The sequence below is a fragment of the Leucopleurus acutus genome (genome assembly GCF_964270905.1).
Source record: "Leucopleurus acutus genome assembly, chromosome: 19".
In the NCBI taxonomy this organism is placed as follows: domain Eukaryota; kingdom Metazoa; phylum Chordata; class Mammalia; order Artiodactyla; family Delphinidae; genus Leucopleurus; species Leucopleurus acutus.
The window spans coordinates 12,966,583-12,985,173 of NC_139161.1; the positions used below are offsets into that span (position 1 = coordinate 12,966,583).

The 18,591-nt window shown below is 52.5% G+C and overlaps 1 protein-coding gene across 2 annotated transcripts in view; it reads right to left on the reverse strand.

Annotated features, from left to right (window-relative positions):
• The window catches only part of B3GNTL1 (UDP-GlcNAc:betaGal beta-1,3-N-acetylglucosaminyltransferase like 1), a 118,240-nt gene that overhangs the window by 45,730 nt on the left and 53,919 nt on the right, over window positions 1-18,591 (reverse strand). For both annotated transcript variants that reach the window (XM_082861647.1, XM_082861646.1), the window contains one exon: window positions 17,561-17,656. In XM_082861647.1, the coding sequence (XP_082717773.1) occupies window positions 17,561-17,656 (96 nt within the window). The remainder of the gene's footprint in view (window positions 1-17,560; window positions 17,657-18,591) is intronic.

Below are 18,591 nucleotides of genomic sequence, written 5' to 3' on the forward strand. Positions count from 1 at the left end.
GGTACACATGGCCGCGAGCGTCCACCGTGATGCGAAAGCAGCGGGTGGACACTCTGTGAGGGGCTGACTGCACCAAGAGAGCCCCAAGTGCACAGGCAGAGGTGGACGCAGCGTCCTGGGCAGGATGCACACACTTGTTTCAACTGAAGTCCCCAGGTAGGGGCAGCCCGGTGACTGTCAGTTGTGCCTCGCCATCCCACCCTTGGCTCCGCAGGCCCTTGGCCCCCAGAGACCATGTGACGAGGTCACGAGGAGTCGGAGGTCCCACAGACCTCTCTAGATCAGACTCAGCTGTGGGATGCTAGAGGTCAGAGGTCAGAGCATCGCACACTGACCCACCCGTAGGGGTGGGAGGCCTGGGAAAGTCTCCGGGCCAGCCAGAGGGGTGAGGTCCACAGGGGGACGTGGCCTGCAACAAGGCTGTGAAAAGGCCCTAAATTTGGGGACGACGGGCAGCAGCTGAGTAAGAGGGCAGCAGCCAGGACCCCGCGGCACCCGCTGCCCGTGTGTATGAGAGGCAGGCGGGGCCCAGCGAGGGGGCGGCAGCACTGCCACACCTCCTGCCTCTCCCGGCTCTGCCTGTACGGGCCCCACTTGTGCCGGCCGGGCCCTCAGCGGGAGGATGCCGGGGGACGTGGGCCATGGGGCAGCAGCAGGCCTCCGCCGCCCTGCAGACCACGGGCTGTCGCCACCCTACACCGGCACCGCCAGGAGGTTCCGCGCTGCCCTGACGGCCGCCCCTCCTCAGCCTGACGGCTCACGTGTCAACCGCATTCTTGGGTGGACTTGACGTGGGCACAACCCAGCCCCTGAAACAGCTCTTTAACTTGGCAGACGCCAGGGATCCCACGGCAGTGGTAGGCACACTGAGCCAGGTGGACCCCGGCTCCCAGCCTCCTTGTAACGGGTGCCAAGGGCACTGCACTCCCTGAAGCCGGCTCAGTGCTTAGCGCCCCCGGGGCCCAGCTGGCTGCCAGCCACCCAACATTGAGTCAGTGATAATGATAAAAAGACAATGTCAGGAAAAGCCCTCCTGTCATTATTTGAGGAAATTATTAAACTAACTCCAGGGAAAAATTATCCTTTTAATTACATTAAGGTCAAGCTGCACCCACCCTTGGGGAGCTGGGAGCCCCTCCTCTAGAAATGCCAGGCTTACACCATGTCCCTGGGGGCGGCAAAGCTGGCGAACCGCTGATGTGGGGGAACAGAAGAGCCACCCCTCCAGCTGGGCATGTGGGTCACGGCCCGGCATCCCCGTGGCGCCGCCTGCGGCCGGCCTTGGGCCCGGCATCCCCGTGGCGCCGCCTGCGGCTGGCCTGGGCCGGCTCCCTCCCTGCCCTGTCTGCTTCCTGCACCTCCTTCCGGTCTTGCGCTCTGCTTTGGGGAACCCAACCCAAGTCACCCCTGTGTGTTACAGGCAGGAGAGGATGGGCGGGGGCACAGGGGGCTTAGCAATGACCAGGACCGGCGGAGGGAGGCTAGAGAGACATGTCTGTTCCAGGGGTGCTGCTGGCGGAGGTGGGGCACCCACACCCTGGGCGCTGGGGCCGCAGAGGATGGTGGGTGTCAAAGATGGTGACTTTGCCCTGGATATGGTGAGCTTGAGGGGGAGGTCACTCCCAGCAGGGACCTGGACAGTGGGCTCCACCCCAAGTCCTGGGCAATCTCCTTAACTTCCCCCGCTGTTTCCTCGTGACAGTACTGACCTCAGGGGGGTCGGGGCTGCACCGTCAATAGGTGTGAGGCACCTGCAATAGTCACGGGCTCATGCTCCTTGACGGGCATGACCCGGACACCCCCAACCACGGGATCGAGGTGGGCAGTCCCACGGCCCCCATCTGCCCTCTCCGACGGTCCACACCCACCCTCTGCTCACCTCCCACCGTCCTCAGAACAAGAAGTGCCCAGGCTGGGGCCGCCGCCCCCACCCGCACCACCTCACCCCACGTCTGGGTTTCATCCCTTTGGGGCAGCTGTGGCCCCTCCTCCCAACCTTTAGGAGCAGTTGGGCTGCGTGGTTACAAACAGGCCACATTCTGCTGCCCTCTCTGCAGTCCTGGTGGTCCTGCCCCGGGGCCTCCCGTCTGTCCTCCAACCACACTACACGCTTTTGGGAGAAGAGAAGGGAGAGGGTGATGGGCTGCGTCAGGACCCCTCCTCTGGGACCCTTCCTCTAGGACTTGTCGTTGCATAAGGATCTTCTTGGCTCTGTGCTTTGATCTCCAAATTCCCTCTTCAACCTCCCTTTGGGGGAGGGGAGGAGGGTGGGGGAAGGAGGAAGGTTTTTTCTGAATGTGCAACAAAGCCTCGCTCGGAGCCAGCTTTGCAGGGCAGTCCCCCCCCCGCAGTGACACGGAGATTTCCTTAAAACCCAATTTACACAGAATCATTTCAGATTATACATAATTGCTGAGAGCAGAACACCTATAATTTTTCGGAGCTGCTCCTTCCCAGACATTTGTTAAAGCTTCATACTTTCTCGGTCTTACTGACTCCCCACCTCACCCCACCTCCCACCCCAATCCTATTTGAACAAGACAGAACAGTTTCCAAAGCATTTCGTAATGTTTCTCTCACTCTACAAAGAACAAAGAGAGGGGCCTCCGTCCCCACCCGCCACTCCCAGGGCACCTCTCGGCCTTCATGCCTCTCACTGAGCTTCGCTGGGGCCGCAAACCCTGAGGGGCTCTCTGTTTCTCAGGCTGCACTTGCCGTTCCTCACTCTCACCTCTTTCCCATGAACTGGCGTCTCCTCCAGTAAACATCTCACCCTGAATGATCCTTAACCACATCAGGGGACATTTTGGCTCCAATCACAGTTCCAAGAGAAAGGGCCCCAGACCTCCTCACCCTAGCCTGGCTGTGCCCTTGGTCCTGCTGAAGGTCATCTGACTCAGAGCCCTAGCACCCCGTGCGGAGACTCAGATCCATTCGTGCTCCAGCAGGGGCAGCAGGAGGCCTCTCCAGCTCTCTGCTTCCTCTCTTCCTTCTCCAATCAAGACTCAGAGAAATCAAATGCAATGCTTAAGCAAGAACTTTTTATCATGAACTCCCCAGGACTGGAGGTTTTTAAAAAATCAATTAAATGTAGAATTAAACAAGACAAGCCATATTAAAAAACCTTCCCTAAAATGAGAGAATGTCTAGAAGACACATTCATGATTGTTTTCTTTAAAATATTTACCCTAAATCATTAAACATTTTTTCTTTTAAAGAAATACATACTTGATTCAAGTAGTATAAAATATAACGAACGATCCCCCAGAAGTTAGTTATTGAAAAAAAGAAATACATGGGGTTTTGCACATCAGGGATAGGAGAAGGGAAGTGAACACTCCGGACCCCGCACACTTGGACTTGAATACACATTTTCCCAAAGAAGATATATAAATGGCCAATAAGCACACAAAAAGATGCTCAACATCACTAATCATTAGGGAAATGCCAATCAAAACCAGAGATACCACCTCACACCTGTGAGAATGGCTACTATCAAAAATAAACAAACAAAAACAAAAGCAAAACCAGAAAACAGTAAGTATTGACAAGGATGTAGAGAAATTAGAATCCTCTTACACTGCTGGCAGAAACGTAAAACGGTGCAGCTGCCATTCCTCAAAACGTTAAACATAAAATGATCCTGCAATTCCATTCCTGGGTATATACCCCAAAGAATCAGAGACAGGGACTCAGACAATGCAGGGCAATATTCACAGCAGCATTAGCCACAACAGGCAAAAGGTGGAAATAACCCAGTGGCCATCGAAATGTGAACGGACAAACAAAATGTGGTATAAACAGTACATACACACGATGGAATATTATTCAGCCATGAAGACGAGTGAAATTGTGACACACACCAGGCACTGCCATAACCCTGCATTATCTGAAAGGACAACGGGAACAAAAGAATAAAAACGGAACAAAAAAGAGCAAAGAAAGTGTAAGTTTGGTGGTCACTTCTTTTGGTCCCGTCAGAACAATGCAATTATTTTCAAAATCCAAAGAGAAGTTGGCTCATCATGATGGTTTCTTTCAAGCTTTCCTTTGTTCCTACTTCCAACAGTCACCCATGACTTAAGACACCAGCAGCCTCCTGCCATCTATGGCTGAGGGGCTGCATCCTACCTTTGCCTTAATACTCACATGAACGCCCAGACACACCTGAGAATACAGGACGCTGGCTTCCACTGGATTGGGGCCGCCAGATAAACTACAGCAAATGAACTATGATGAGAATGTCCCCGTTTGCTTCAAGGGTCCCTGCCTGCGTGATTCTCCAGACCAGACTACATCTGACTCCAACGAGCAGTTTACGTTCATTCTTTTTTTTTTAAATAAATTTTTTTTTTTTTGGCTGCGTTGGGTCTTGCTGGGGGCAGGCTTTCTCTAGTTGCAGCGAGCGGGGGCTACTCTTTGTTGCAGTGTGCAGGCTTCTCATTGCAGTGGCTTCTCTTGTTGCGGAGCACAGGCTCTAGGTGCGCAGGCTTCAGTAGTTGCAGCACGTGGGCTCAGTAGTTGCAGCACGTGGGCTCAGTAGTTGTGGCACATGGGCTTAGTTACTCCACAGCATGTGGGATCTTCCTGGATCAGGGATCGAACCCGTGTCCCCTGCATTGGCAGGAGGATTCTTAACCACTGCGCCACCAGGGAAATCCCTATACTCATATTTTACCTCCAGTAAATTGCACATGGGAAATGGCCACTCAACACACAGCTGACACCTAAGACAGCTTCCTTCTTAACGAGGAGGCCAGGATAAGAATGAATCACAGATTCATGGGACCGGGAGTTTCGCCGGCACATTCTAGCAGGTGCCACGGTGGGCTTGGCTCCCTCCAGCACCTTTGTACGCCCCGGTGGGGGCTGGCTTGCTCCAGGTTATCCCCTTTAATCAGTTAAATGACTCAGACATGAGCTGTGATCTTTCTTTTCCCCAGGACTGTCCTTTCCATGACTGAAGTTCAATTGTATCAGCTACAGTTACTGTAGCATCAGAACCAGAGTCCGGATGGCATTATCTGCTTCCTGTTCTCCTCACATGGGCTGGGCCGGCCACATGAACAATTTAAGCTAAAGCACGTGAAGAAAGAGAAACACGTCTGCTGAGTAAACTCTTGTGTTTCTTTAAACAGTGTGTGTGTGGCAAGTTGAGGGGTGGGAGGAGCTTATATACTCTTTAAATTTCAAAGAAAATGGTTTTCTTAGGAAATATTTCCATCTACCTCTGCCATACAACTTGCATGCAAGTCACAGATTACTGCATAGGTGTTCAGTGATTCCAAATGCCAGTGACCAGACCCCAGGCCTCCAGGAGAGACCCTGTGTGGGGCTGGGACTGTGTCTGACCCTCCCTCCCTGTGGTCCTCAAGGTGAGGCCCCGAGGACCTGTTGGACACGCACACCCTGGCCCACCCGAGCTGCTGACCCCAGCCATGATCTGGGTGAGAGGCTCTGAGGGTGAGAAGAAACAGAACTAAACCCTGATCTAATCTGCTGCGTCTTCTTTCTTGTGAAAGAGCGAGAGAGAGAGCCACGCAAAAACGGCACATGTCTAAGACGTTCAAGATGAATGTAAGAGATAAATGCCAAGGTGGTGAAAATAAGCAAATGGGAAGAGCAAACACCTATAGGCCCAGCAATGCCCTTCGCCTCCAGCCCTCAATCTCCCTGAGAGCTTTCTGGGAAAGACAGAATGATCCCATAGTGACCGCAGACCACTTCCTGGCCCAGAGAACACACCTACTAAGGACATTACAGTCTGGTGCTGGCGAATTAGCCGCACCACTGCCTCACTTGGAGTCGGCAAACTTTTTCTGTAAAGGTCCAGATGCTAACATTTTAGGGTCTGTGTCACAGGTACTCAGCTCTGCTACTGCAATGCAAAAGCAGTCCCAGACAACACGACGTTAACAAATGGGCATGGCTGTGTGTCAATAAAACTTTATTTACAAAAACAGGCAGCAGAAGAGATTTGGCCCTCCAGCCAGTCTGCCAACCCCTGGTTTAAGTGGTAAGCAGTGGAGCATTGACTTTAAACAAAAATTGCTTCTTTGATTACTTAAACCTGGAATAGGCTAGTATCTCCCCTTCACCTCTCTTCCAACTGTAGGGTCTGTGATTAAATGCAGTACAGAGAGTTGCGGAAACAGTCCCCCAGAACTCAGAATTCCTGGAACCTAAATAAATAGATCCAAGAGGTATAAAATGCTTTCATTGCTTTTTTCTATATTATCATATGTTTAGGTAAGTTACAGGTCATTTAGTCTTACTCAGACGACAGCACAGTGAGGGTGTGCAGGCCCCAGCAGAGGGCGCTCAGGCCGCAAGGAGGGAAGCTGCCCGCGGCCACAGGGGTGGGAAGAACTGGCCCACGGACAGCAGTGTCAAACCTTGCAGCTTACCACACAGCACCTGGGAACACAAATGCACCTCGCCAGCAAACTGTTCTGGGAGCTCCTTTTCCCCAGAAACACCCGGCAAGGCTGCGCAACTGGCAGGATGCGGAGCTGCGTCCTGAGCTGCCTGTGGCAGGTTGAAGGCACAGGGTGCAGGTCCCACCTCCCACCCCATCCCTCTGTCCCTCCAAGGAAGGGCCGCAGCTGGCTCCGCCCCGCTGGTGTCCCAGCTCCCCCAACCCCGTCTGGTCCTGGGACCAGCCCAGCCCAGCTGGCTGGACCCTCTCTGCCCTCCTCACCCACAAGGAGGGGCCCGGCCCTCCCACCACCCTCTGTCCGGGAGTCCCAGCAAGTGGCCTTTGTTTCCAGCATATGGGAAGTCATTTAGTTGGTTTTCAGTGATATGTTTTACAAATACTGTCTTCACATCACTAGTACTTTGTATTTCTACGGGAATTGCATCCCTCCCTCTGGATCATAAAGCATGTCTTCAGGAAAGAGCTCTTTTTCCTTGAGGAGGGGTGAGTATGTAAAAGAAAAGTTGTTCTAAAATGGTCAGAAGGGGTTATGTGAACAGACCAGGCCAGTACCCTCTGCAGCACAGGACCTATTTGGGATGACAGGTCCTACCTGCAACATCAGGATACATCCCAGTGATTTGTCTCGGACCTTTTTTCTCGGACCGTCTGTGATGACGTTCACGCAGAATGCAGACACCTGATGTCCCCGAACTCCTGTGGCACCTGAAGTGAGGGCAGCAGCTGGACATCAGGGCCGAACAGCATCTCCACTCTGATATCCAATTATGAGTTAGACATCTGTTCCCAGACACTGCAGATTTACAACCAACCAGACAGAGGATCAAACCTCTTCACAGTGGAGCCAAACAGCCCCCCGAGATGCACGAAGGCCACCTGTCTGTGGTGAGGCAGCGGCTGTGGCCCTGGTTCCCAGAGGACCGAGGTGAGCTCCTCTGGCTCATGTTTGGGTGAGAAAAGGCAAGTTCTGAAGGGGCAGAAGGACCCTGGTTGGTGGGCAAGGTGACACAATGCTTCAGGTCACGAGGCCACCACTGGTGTCCTACTGTGAACACAGGTCATGGGTTCGGGTTGGGGGGGGGGGTTCCAGCTGAGGAGAAACAGAATGGCCCGTTAGTTCATTAGGACAGATAAGGAACACACACAGGTGAGGGGAGGAGTGCACACAGGTGAGAGTGCAGGTGGGCTGAGGAGACCTCCGCAGGATCACCAAGCTTGCAGTTCCTAATGATTCCTTTTCATCGATTTTTGTCTCCTCTCACTCTTGAGGTGTCACTCCCTCTTCTGGTTCTGATATGTCACCAAGTGAATAATCAGATAATCTAGTTTCTTGAAACTTTGTTGAAAAGAAGGGGCTCCCAGGCAAGGCTCAGGGGCCATGCTGCTGCTCTGGGACCTGGGAGTTTGCTTTTGGGCTCTCCCCTTATTTTGCCACCAACAGAAAGTGCACTTTGCAAAAATAAATTCTACGTAGCTCATACAAGTTAAAAATCTTCCAGTGTGCCTTGGGGAGTACACAGCACAAACTGAAACATTCCATAAGCTACTGGCCATACTCTGTCCTGAACAGAGTCCACCTTGGTTCTCAAGAAAGGCGCGTAAAAACATATGGATTCGGATGGATACTTTTCAATGCTTCTGGTGCTTTAAAAACACAAAAGTAAGGATAAGGGACTTAAAATGGGCTCCGTTTTTTATTTAGAAAGGAGAAGCCCTTGAGTTAAAGAAAGAAAACGAAGCATTTAATGAAATTTATAGACCTCATTAGCTATATCTTACCAGGAAGTGATATGAATTCTTCTTAGAGAAAAAGAGCAAAGTTTATATGACTCATTTCCAGATTCCTGTGGTTTATTATCCTCATTTCTAAATTCTAATTTGTTGCAAGACTATCTTTAGACAGATAACAAATTTTCCAGGATTCTGACATTTTAACACCCACACAGCAACAAAAAGAAACTTTGAAATGAAATCCAAAACCTATGGCTTCTGGATTTAATAAAGACACAGACATCAATACAAAGTTTATTTACTCAATAGTACTTTTTGGAGAAAGTTGGTAAGTAACCACTTTTTCAACTAAAAGTTGCTAGTGTACCATGGCTCTATAACGCAGATACTCCTTTTAAATGAGAAAGTGAAGAAAAACAGTACAGGTTAATCCACTTAAAAATATGTACTTTTGGGGCTTCCCTGGTGGCGCAGTGGTTGAGAGTCCGCCTGCCGATGCAGGGGACACGGGTTCGTGCCCCAGTCCGGGAGGATCCCACATGCCGCGGAGCGGCTGGACCCGTGAGCTATGGCCACTGGGCCTGCGTGTCCGGAGTCTGTGCTCCGCAACGGGAGAGGCCGCAACAGTGAGAGGCCTGCGTACCGCAAAAAAAAAAAAAAAAAAAAATGTACTTTTAAAATTTTATGCATGTTAACTGATTAGAATTAGGTAAAAACCATTGAGCTGTGAAGGACAAATTTTTAAGGGAAAGACACACAGAGCTGAATGAATATGTGAAATGTAATTGTCTGGTAGACCCAGGTGGGTTCTAACCGCCTGGCTGTAGAGACTCCACTTGGATGACAGGAAAGGTCTTTCAAAGCAGCTACGGCAGAGTAGACACAAGAGTGGGGTCAGGGGCACATGGGAGGCCCGGTCCCACGGGCAGGAAAGAACCCGTGATTCCACCTCATGCTCTGCCTTCTCAATCGGCCGAAGTTACCTTCACTTAGTTTTGCTAAATATCTTCAAATGCGTGTGTCACACAGATGGTTGGCCCTGGAGTCTGGTTGTAGCTGCTGAACCCTTGCATTTTACCAACAGTGAAACTGAGCGCTGGCTGGAGGGGAGACAGAGGCCAGGGCATCTGGGGCAGCAACCTGAGGGGGGCTGGGAGGGGGGCGCCCACTCCAGCAGGGACCTGGGGAGCAGGACACCAGCGCTTTTTCACCAGGGCCGCTGTTGGCCTGCAGTGTGGCCTGAGCCCTGGACCTCATGAGAGCCTCCTGGGCCAGCTGGCTCCTGACCCCCTGTGGCTCCGACCCCACAGGGTGAGCCTCTGCCCTGTTGCCCCCCCCAGGGGTGGGTGGGGGACACCTGCGTCCCTGCCCTGGCTCTCAGCCACTCAAGAGCATCCTATCAAACTCTCCTGCTTCTCCTGGATCCTCGTCAACAGAGAAGGATCGTGCGGCTCCCCACGCAGATCACCAAGGTCGGCACTTCTGTCAGCCCGCTTTGCGGAGGCCGCGGGCGGGTCAGGAAGCAGGGAGGTGGTGCGGCTGACCAAGACTGATGTCCCAGAGCGGAGCTGCTGGCTGCGGGGGTGACTGCCTCAGGGTATAAGCTGAGGAACGTGCTGCCGACAGCGAACGTTCAGCAGTGGAGAGGCTGCAGCTGCCCTGAGGGCCCTGGGGTCTCACGTGAGTGAGGAACACGGCACAGCCTCCGGACCCAGCACGCACAGTGGGGACCTTCACGGGCTCGAGCAGCAGAACCTGAAGTGGGGATCTTGGGTACACCGTCCAGGAAGGGACGAGGGGCCGGGCTGCACACGAGACCGAGCTGCGAGGGGTCACCTAAGGGCACGCACTGCAGCCAAGGGGGAGGCGTATTCTCTGCATTTTTGGAGCCCTGAAATGTTTCAACTTTTAAAAAAGTTATCCTGGGCTTCCCTGGTGGCGCAGTGGTTGAGAGTCCGCCTGCGAATGCAGGGGACAGGGGTTCGTGCCCCGGTGCGGGAAGATCCCACATGCTGCCGAGCAGCTTGGCCCGTGAGCCATGGCTGCTGAGCCTGTGCGTCCGGAGCCTGTGCTCCGCAACGAGAGAGGCCGCAACAGTGAGAGGCCCACGTACCGCAAAAAAAAAAAAAAAAAGTTATCCTTTTTCTATTTTTTAAAGAAAATGTATGTGGAATGGCAAGTACAGAGGAGATGGTCAGGGGCTGCTCTTGTTAGGGGAGGGGTGACCAGAGTAAAGTGTGGCTTGGTCCCCTCCGTGGACAACTAGAACATCAAACACACACACGAGTGTCCTTCAGCCGGGCCGGACATGACCCTCTCGGTACCCAGGGCGAGCCCAGTGGCCTCGGGAGACGGAGACAAGGGGACGAAGCACGCAGTCGGGAAGTCAGGGCCGTCGGGATGTCGCAGGTACTGGATTAGAATAAAAACATGAGCGTCGGGTATTTCCCGCTGCTGCACTTCTCTGTCTTCTCATTTTGAGAGGTTATCTGCCCAGAACTTCCTCTGTCTCAACTGATGTGAGCTTCAATTTCTCTGCTCTTCTTGGTGGCTTTCTGCTGCTTTGCTGTTGCGGCTTCATTCAAGCGCTAGGAGCTGGTTGAGTGCGGTTGCCCCTGTCACATCCCACTGTACACAAAGGCCTCTCCGTTGTTTTCCTTGCTCCCTAATTGAGTGTTTCTATAATTGAAGAAAAAGGAGGCCTGTGCTCCTTGTGTGTAAAGCACTTATTCTATCTCCCCACTCCTTCCTGGGCTGCTTCTGGCCTTCCTCCCAGGTTGGAGACCTGCTTCCTAGATCTCATACCTTCCTCCTCTTCAATTTGCTTCTTAATTTGATGGAATGTCTTCCAGTAAATTTCTGAGAAAGCTTTTGTAAGAGACAAATATTTTGAATCCCTATATGAAAAAGTCCTTGTTATATTTTCACACGATTGACAATTTCGTTAGGCATAGAATTCAACATTCAAAACCATTTCTGTGAGAATTTTGAAACTTGTGTCCCAGTGTCTTACGGGTTCCACTGCAATTGCTGAGAAATCCAAGACCACATTTGTTCCTGCTGTTCTCCTCTCTGAACTGTCCAAGGGCTTTAAATCCTGGGCAGGGTCTTCTCTCGTACCCTGGGCAAGATACCCAAGGGCCCTTTTCATCTGGCAGCCCACATCTTTGGTTCTAGCAAATTTTTCCGAATTATTCTTAGCTAATTTACTCTCCTCCACGTAAAAAGAAATCTCACTATGCTGGACTGTGCTGTGTCAAATCAGCAAGAGCTGGGCACCAGTTTCTCAGGGGCCCCTTCTCAGTGTGAATCCAGGTTAGAGCTAGACCCGAGCAGAACCTGCCTCAGGTTGGACAACAGAATGAAGGAGGACCACCGTCCCAGAAAGTCATGGTGGTCAGGTAGGGGTGACAGGGGTGACACAGGCAAGGTCCCCACCCAGAGGCCAGCATCCATGAAATGTGGGTGGATCTTCATGTTCTTTGGGGACAGAAGCTCTTGTTCTCAGGACGCTTCTGGACCCCACTCTACGCACCTGTTCACCTGTATTCTTCATCATATCCACGACAGTAAACTGTAAACATACGTGAATGTTCCTCTGAGTTCTGTGAATGGCTCAAGCAAATTAATTGACAGAGGAGGGGGTCGTGGGAACCCTGATTTATAGCCAGTCAGGTGGAAGCACAGGTGACGACCTGGACTTGTGATTGGGCTGAAGTGAGGCAGTCTTGTAGGACTGAGCCCTTAATCTGTGGGATCTGACGCTGTCTCCAGGCACGTGGAGTCAGAACTGAGTTTTTTAGGACACCCGGTCAGTGCCTGCTCAGAACTGAAGAACTGCTCAGTATTTGAAAAGGCAAAGTTATTCTTTTCAATAACTTTGAAAAAGAAGAATGAAGTTGGAGGAACCACATTAACTGATTTCAAACTTCCTCCACTGCTACAGTGACCAGGAGAGTGTAGCCACGGAGTGACACACAGATCAATGCAACAGAATGGCCCAGAAACACACCCACACGAGCACGGCTGACTGATTTTTGACAAAGGCCAATAAAGGAAGGTAGTATTCTCACCAAAAATGGTGTGAAAACACTTGGACATTTGTAAGCAAAAGAAAGGAAGAAAGAAAGAAAAAGAGCCTTGATCCAAACCTTGCTCCTTATGCAAAAATCAACTTAAAATGAATCATAGCTCTAAATGTAAAACGTAAAACTATAAAACTTTAGGAGAAAATCTTTGTGACCTATAGTTACATAAAGCATCCTTAGACATTGATACCCAAAGCACAATCTATTTAAAAAATAGATGAGTTGGACTTCACCAAAATTAAAAACTTTGGTTCTGTGAAAGACTCTTGTTAAGTAGATGAAAGAAAAGCCACAGATAAGGAGAAAAGACTTGCAAACACACCTAACAAGGGACTTCTGTCCAAAAGGAAACTCAAACTCGATAGCAAGAAAACAAACAATCCAATAAGAAAATGGGCAAAAGATCAGAACAGACGCTTAGTGGATGGTGCATAAGCACATAAGAAACTGCCGTTAGGAAAATGCAAGGCAGAGCAGTGATGAGACACCACGGAACGACTGGCATGAAAAATCTGACACCACCAAGTGCCGAGAGGGGAAATGGCGCGGCCACTCCGGGAGCCTCGCGTGGACTTCAACTTGAACACAGATGCACAGTCCCAAACCCGGTGCTCATCCCAGGAAGTGAAGCCTGTCCATCAGGGTCTCAGCGGCCCTACTTGTCACAGCCCCACAATGACGGGCGCGTCCCTGCAACTGGACTCTCTCGGCAACAGGAGGAACAAGCTGTCATCTCGAGGGCACAATGCGGAATGAAAAAGGCGTGGTTCCACTGACATAACTGCCTCAAATGACAAAACTCCAGCGAAGGGGACAGAGAAGTTGTTGCCAGGGGCAGGGGCAGGGGCAGGACAAAGTGTGACTAGCAAGCAGTTTCTTTGGGGTGCAGGATAGTCCCAATATCCTGATTGTGGCAGGGGCTGTGCTGATGCAGACGCGTGATGAAATTCCATAAACCCCCCACCCCTCCCCAACGAGAATGTGTGAACCCCGAGCAGGGTTGTACCAGTGTGCATCTTCTGGTTTGAACATCATACTGTGGGTATGTTACGAATGGGGGGCTGGGTGAAGGGCACACAGGAACTCTACTATTTTTGCAACTTCTATGTGAGCCTGGAGTTATTTCAAAATACACAATTTTTAATTGGTTAGGCTTTGTAAAATGACTCTACGATCCGGTGGGGAAGCAGTTTCTCTGTGCAGGTACCAGGAGCCTGGCCTCCAGATTAGAGGCAGGAATAACATTCTCAAAGAGTTTCATCAAAAATATTCAGGCACGTGTTAAAAATGCACATTTCCAGAGCCACTAAATCAGAAACTCTATGGGAGTAGATGAGGGATCTGCATTGTTTTCAAGTTTTTGAGCTATTTTATGATCAAACAAGTTTGGGGAGTGCTGGTTTAGGTAGAGTCTGTAATTACAGAGGTAAACTTTAATTATCTAGAAATTTTGCTAGTCTAGAGTCCTTGGATACTGGATAAAGTGAGAGTTTGTGCATTAGTGCTGGCAGGTGGGTTGTACATTTTTCCCATTTACGTTCATGCCAAGCTGTTCAGACGCTGCGGGCAGATGAAAGCTGGGTGACACCCTCCCTGTGGAACGCACGGGGCCACGAAGGAGAGGCTGTACAGGAAGGGGGGCTGTTCTCTTCGCTGCAGCCCTGTCCACATACCACTGTGTCCTGTGGGCCCAGGGGCAGGGGACACAGACCAGGGGGGACCACCAGGGGCTGTGGAGGAGCCAAAGAGGGTGTCCAAACGCTATGGGCCGAATTGTGTCCCCCAAAGCCCACTGCAGCCCTAACCCCCCAGGCGACTGCATTTGGAGATGAAGCCTTTAAAGAGGTTTTAAGGTTAAATGAGGTCATGGGTGGAGCCATGATCCACGAGTCACCGGGAGTGAGCCATAGAGGAAAGGCCCTGTGACGACTCGGGGTGGAGACGACCGTCTACTCGCCCAAGAGAGAGGTCTCAGGAGGAACCACCTGCTGGCACCTTGATCTAGAACTTCCAGCCCCCAGACTGTGAGAAATAGCTGTCTATTGCATTTGTTATGGCAGCCTGAGCAGGCTAAGACACCAGGGAAGCACGGATCCTGGAGAGAGGTGCAAGGGCAGGTGGGAGCAGGCGTGGAGGACAAGGACCAGGTGGGGCTGGGCTGAAGGGGGCGCCTCACCCACTCCTGCTGTCTTCCTTCCGCTGTGAACCTGAGCACATACTCCAGGGAGCCAGGGCTGGGCTCATTGGCCTCGGTAAGGACCCAGCTACCCATGCAGGCTGCCAGGGCCCCCAACCCCTCCTTGGAGCTGCCGGGATCCCCCAGGGGCAGCCTCTGAGGCGGGGATGGGGTCTGGCCTTGCCTCCCCTTGCCCCCCATCCCCATCCAAGAGATTCAGGTCCCTTGGGAACAGCCCCTCGCTGAAGGTGTAAAGTGGGCACTGCCTAAAACAGGTGCATTTTCAGGCTGGCACAGGCTCCAGGCCATTTGTCCAGACAACTTTCCACCTCTTGGTTTATTTGGAATTAGCAGAGTGTTAATTTTATAGTACTCTGATTCAACTTTGTGCATGGTGGGTATCTAATCAGACATTCAAGTAGACACACAAATATCAAACCAAATTACGCTGCTCTCCACCTCACAAATGTGACTCAATTTAGACTATGAACAAAGACCCCACAGAGTGCTGGTGATTTCGGTGACTGTAACAGTTGAGAAATGGCTTAAATAAGAGATATCTTCTTTCACTTTATTTTGAGAAACTTTATACTTTAATTTCCCCTGACTTGCTAAAGAAAAACACTGTTTAGGAAGACCCTACCTTAATTATTTCTATGATGCTTAACAGTAAACAGTTAAGTCTGCCCTCGGCTCAGAACTTGTATTTCTGGCTGAGAATGTGCTGCATGTAAATTATACCCTCAGTGTTCAGTCACACAGTTTCTGTGTGACTCACGTTCTCCCAGAAAATCCAGCACATGGCAGAAGCCAGCTCAGCAGTTTCTCTCACGCAGCCACCTCTACACTTACTCACAGACCCTCTAATACTTGGGACTAAGGTGAGCATTTCCAGAGCCCCCTTGCAGGTGCAGAGCTGTGCATCTGAGGGGGACCCAGGGCTGACCGCAGGCCAGGGGATTCACACTCAGTGGGACATTTTAATTTCCCAGTTAGGATATGAAAGCTCTTACTAGCTCTTCACTGAGGCAGCTGTGATTCTTTGTTCTGAAACCATCAGTGCACGTCCTGGGAGGGCATCTGTAAACAGGTGGTACATCCCAGAGCCGTGACCCACGGCTTGGACCTGCTCCACAGAGGGAAGGACCAGGAGAGGGATGGCGACAGGAGTCACAGACCCAGTGCTTATTCTCCATGCACCAATGATGGTTTGCACACTCATATCCAAATGCCAACTGAGATGCAAGGGGTACCCAGAGCTTGTGTACCCAGAGCCCTCGGCCCTCTTCCCAACTCGGGATGCTAAGGTCGAAGGCTTCTCCTTCAGGTACCTTCACAACCTGCAGAGAAGACTCCCTTCTGCTCAGAGGCCTGAAGCTGTTGTGGACTCACAGCTCCACCAGCTCGTATGCCCCGCCGCACGGAAGGACACCCTCCCGACAGCTCTGCAGCAACCCGACGCTCAGTGGCTGTCGGTGATCCAGGGCCTCTTGGTGCAGACGGGACAGAGCTGCAACCATCCCGCATGACTGTCAACATCAACCCGTGAGCTCCCGCACCAACAGCGGAGACCCTGCCAGCTCCGAGGAGGCCACGTGGGCCACATACACCGGCCCTTCTCCTTTCCTCACGGCTGGGGGAGCAGCAGTGACTGAGCCTCCCCAGTGCCCTCACTGCCCTCACTCGTTACTAGTGCCCCTATTATTATTACCTGTTATTAGTGCACCACCTGTAGCTATTAGGCCATTACTGGAATATTCATCTCAAAATGGGAAAAGTAAATCCAAATGCAAAAGTGCTTTTTCTGTGTGGACCAGCCTGAACGGCATAGAACTTAAAAGCTGGTGAAGTCATTTTGATAACAGAAGCAACTGGCAAACCCAACACTGAAGAGGAAAGGGTAAATAATCTTGGATTATCCAAAGAAGCATGCGAAACAGCCCCACAAAAGGAAACTCTCAGGGTTTCTTCTGAGTCACTTTGAGTTCAGTGAACAGAACACCTGATGCCATAATCACAAGCAGCTCTAATTTCAGAAGCTGATTATCACTATAAATCATTCCATTATACCAAGATTTCAGTTTTCAAAATTCAGAGTTTAGAAAAAAGCACTTCATTATATGGCAGGATCACAGGAAATCGCAACGTGGGACAGACCCCAGCACCTCACTGGGGGGAGAATGTTTCCAGGCCTTCTAGAGCTACTTCCTGGTGGGCTTTGGGGGGCTGCTCCCCACTCCTCCCCCTCTGACTGGGGCCCCCACCCTGAGGAGCACAGTTCTCCGGTCTTGGGTGGGTGGGGGGCGGGGTGAGTCCTGGGAGCAGCTCGTCCAGCAGGAGGAAGAGTCTGGAGCATCTGCCGTCGGCGGGGCACCAGGGCTGGGCCAAGAGGCAAATGCAGCAGGCCTGGGCCCACCCCCAAGAGCTAGGGCTGTTTTAAGTCTGTTTGGGGGTGATTTGCTACAGAGCATTAAGCGGCTGCTGGCACGCTGAGGCAGTGTCTGGTTTTCAAAGGTGGATGAAGAGAGGATCTTTGGTTCTTGTCCTCACTCAACACCTCATCAACACACGGTCGTGGACCCACCGGAAGTCCCATGATTTCGGAACCCCACAGCTGAGACCGAGAACCTCTTCCTGGCCTCCTCCTCCAGGCCGTGGCCCCACTCCTGGTGGCTTCTAGTCTGATTTCAGCCCACGCCCTCTTCTAGCTCCGAGGGCTCCTGACGTCTGCTGACCAGCTCCACCCAGACAGTGCATCTCAGCTCATTCCCCCAGACCCGGCCCCCCTCCAGCTGCCCTGCTCGGGGACGGCCCCGCCCCGCCAGACACTCAGGCCTTTCCTGGACACCTCACCCCTGCAGCAGCTCAGCGCTGCCCGAGCCCTGGCCTCCTGCCCTCTGGATCCGTCCGCCTCAGCCTACGCGGCTGGCCTGGGGGTGCCCTGCACACCTGCCCTCTGGCTCTGGCTCCGCCTCAGGCCGGGCTCCTCTGAAACGCTGTCCCCCTTCTCCAGGGAGCGCCTACCTGGACTGTGCCTTGCGCCCAGGAGGCGGGCAGACACAGGTGCTAAGGGCATGAAAAGCCCCTCTCGGGGAGGCCGGGGCCAACTGCAGGCGGCAGGCGTACCTGGGTGAGCAGCTGGTCGGGCGCCAGATGGTTGATCCACCGCGTGTATCGCTCGGTGGAGTTGGGGGGCTCCCTCCTCACTTGGCAACCGATGATCTGTGAAACAAGAACAGATAGGACTTAAAAGAGATCCACTGCAGCTGCTGGAACAGCCCCGTTTCCCAATAACTTTCCCCTTCCAGCCTCTACATAAACAAGAGTCACAGCCCTAAGAGCTCACTGCCCCGGCCGCCTCCTCTGCCCAGGCTGCCACAGCAGCCCCCCGCCCCGCGGCGCCACCAGACGGGCACACCCCATCCCAGGAAGAATCTGCGCTAGCTGCCCTCTAAGTCCTCTTCCGTACCCTGCATCACCACCTCCTTCCGCCCTTGGTCCTGGAACCCGGCCCTGCCTCCTCCTGGCCATGGACACGATCCCCTCTCCGCATACCCAGCTCTGCACGCTGACTCCCAGCAGCCCTGTCCTGCTGTCTGACAGTACCCCAGCACCTAGGGAAGCCCCCCTGCACGTTCTGCTGGGGTATCTGCTTGCAGCGCGTTTACACATCTCTAAGACTGCTCAGAGGTAAAAAGGTCCGGCCCTTTGGTCGGTGAGGCAGGTTTGGAGAGAGGCTGGTTCCTGCCGCAGATATCAGGGGTCCTGATGCTCAGACACCAGCAGCCCCAGGGCTCAGAGGCAGGGAACGGGCTGGTTTCTGAGGGAGGGACCCCTCGCAGCAGCAGGTGGGGCCTTTCTCCTCCTTTCTGGCTGGGGGAGGGCAGCCGGGGTGCCCGTGGCAGCAGAGAGCCTGCCCCTTGGTGAGGGTCCTGTAAGGCTCTCAGAGGCTGGCTGGCCTCGGGGAAACGACACTAACCTCTAATCCCCTGGCTGTGCCTTCTCCGCCTCCCTGACCGCCGAGGAACACGGTGAGGAAGGTCAGAGTGGTCGGCAAACCTACATCACTGCCCAAGTCACCTTACTGAGAAACTATTAAAAGTCACCCCACAATATCTGAGTTTCTTAAATCTTGCTCTAATACACACAGCACGCAC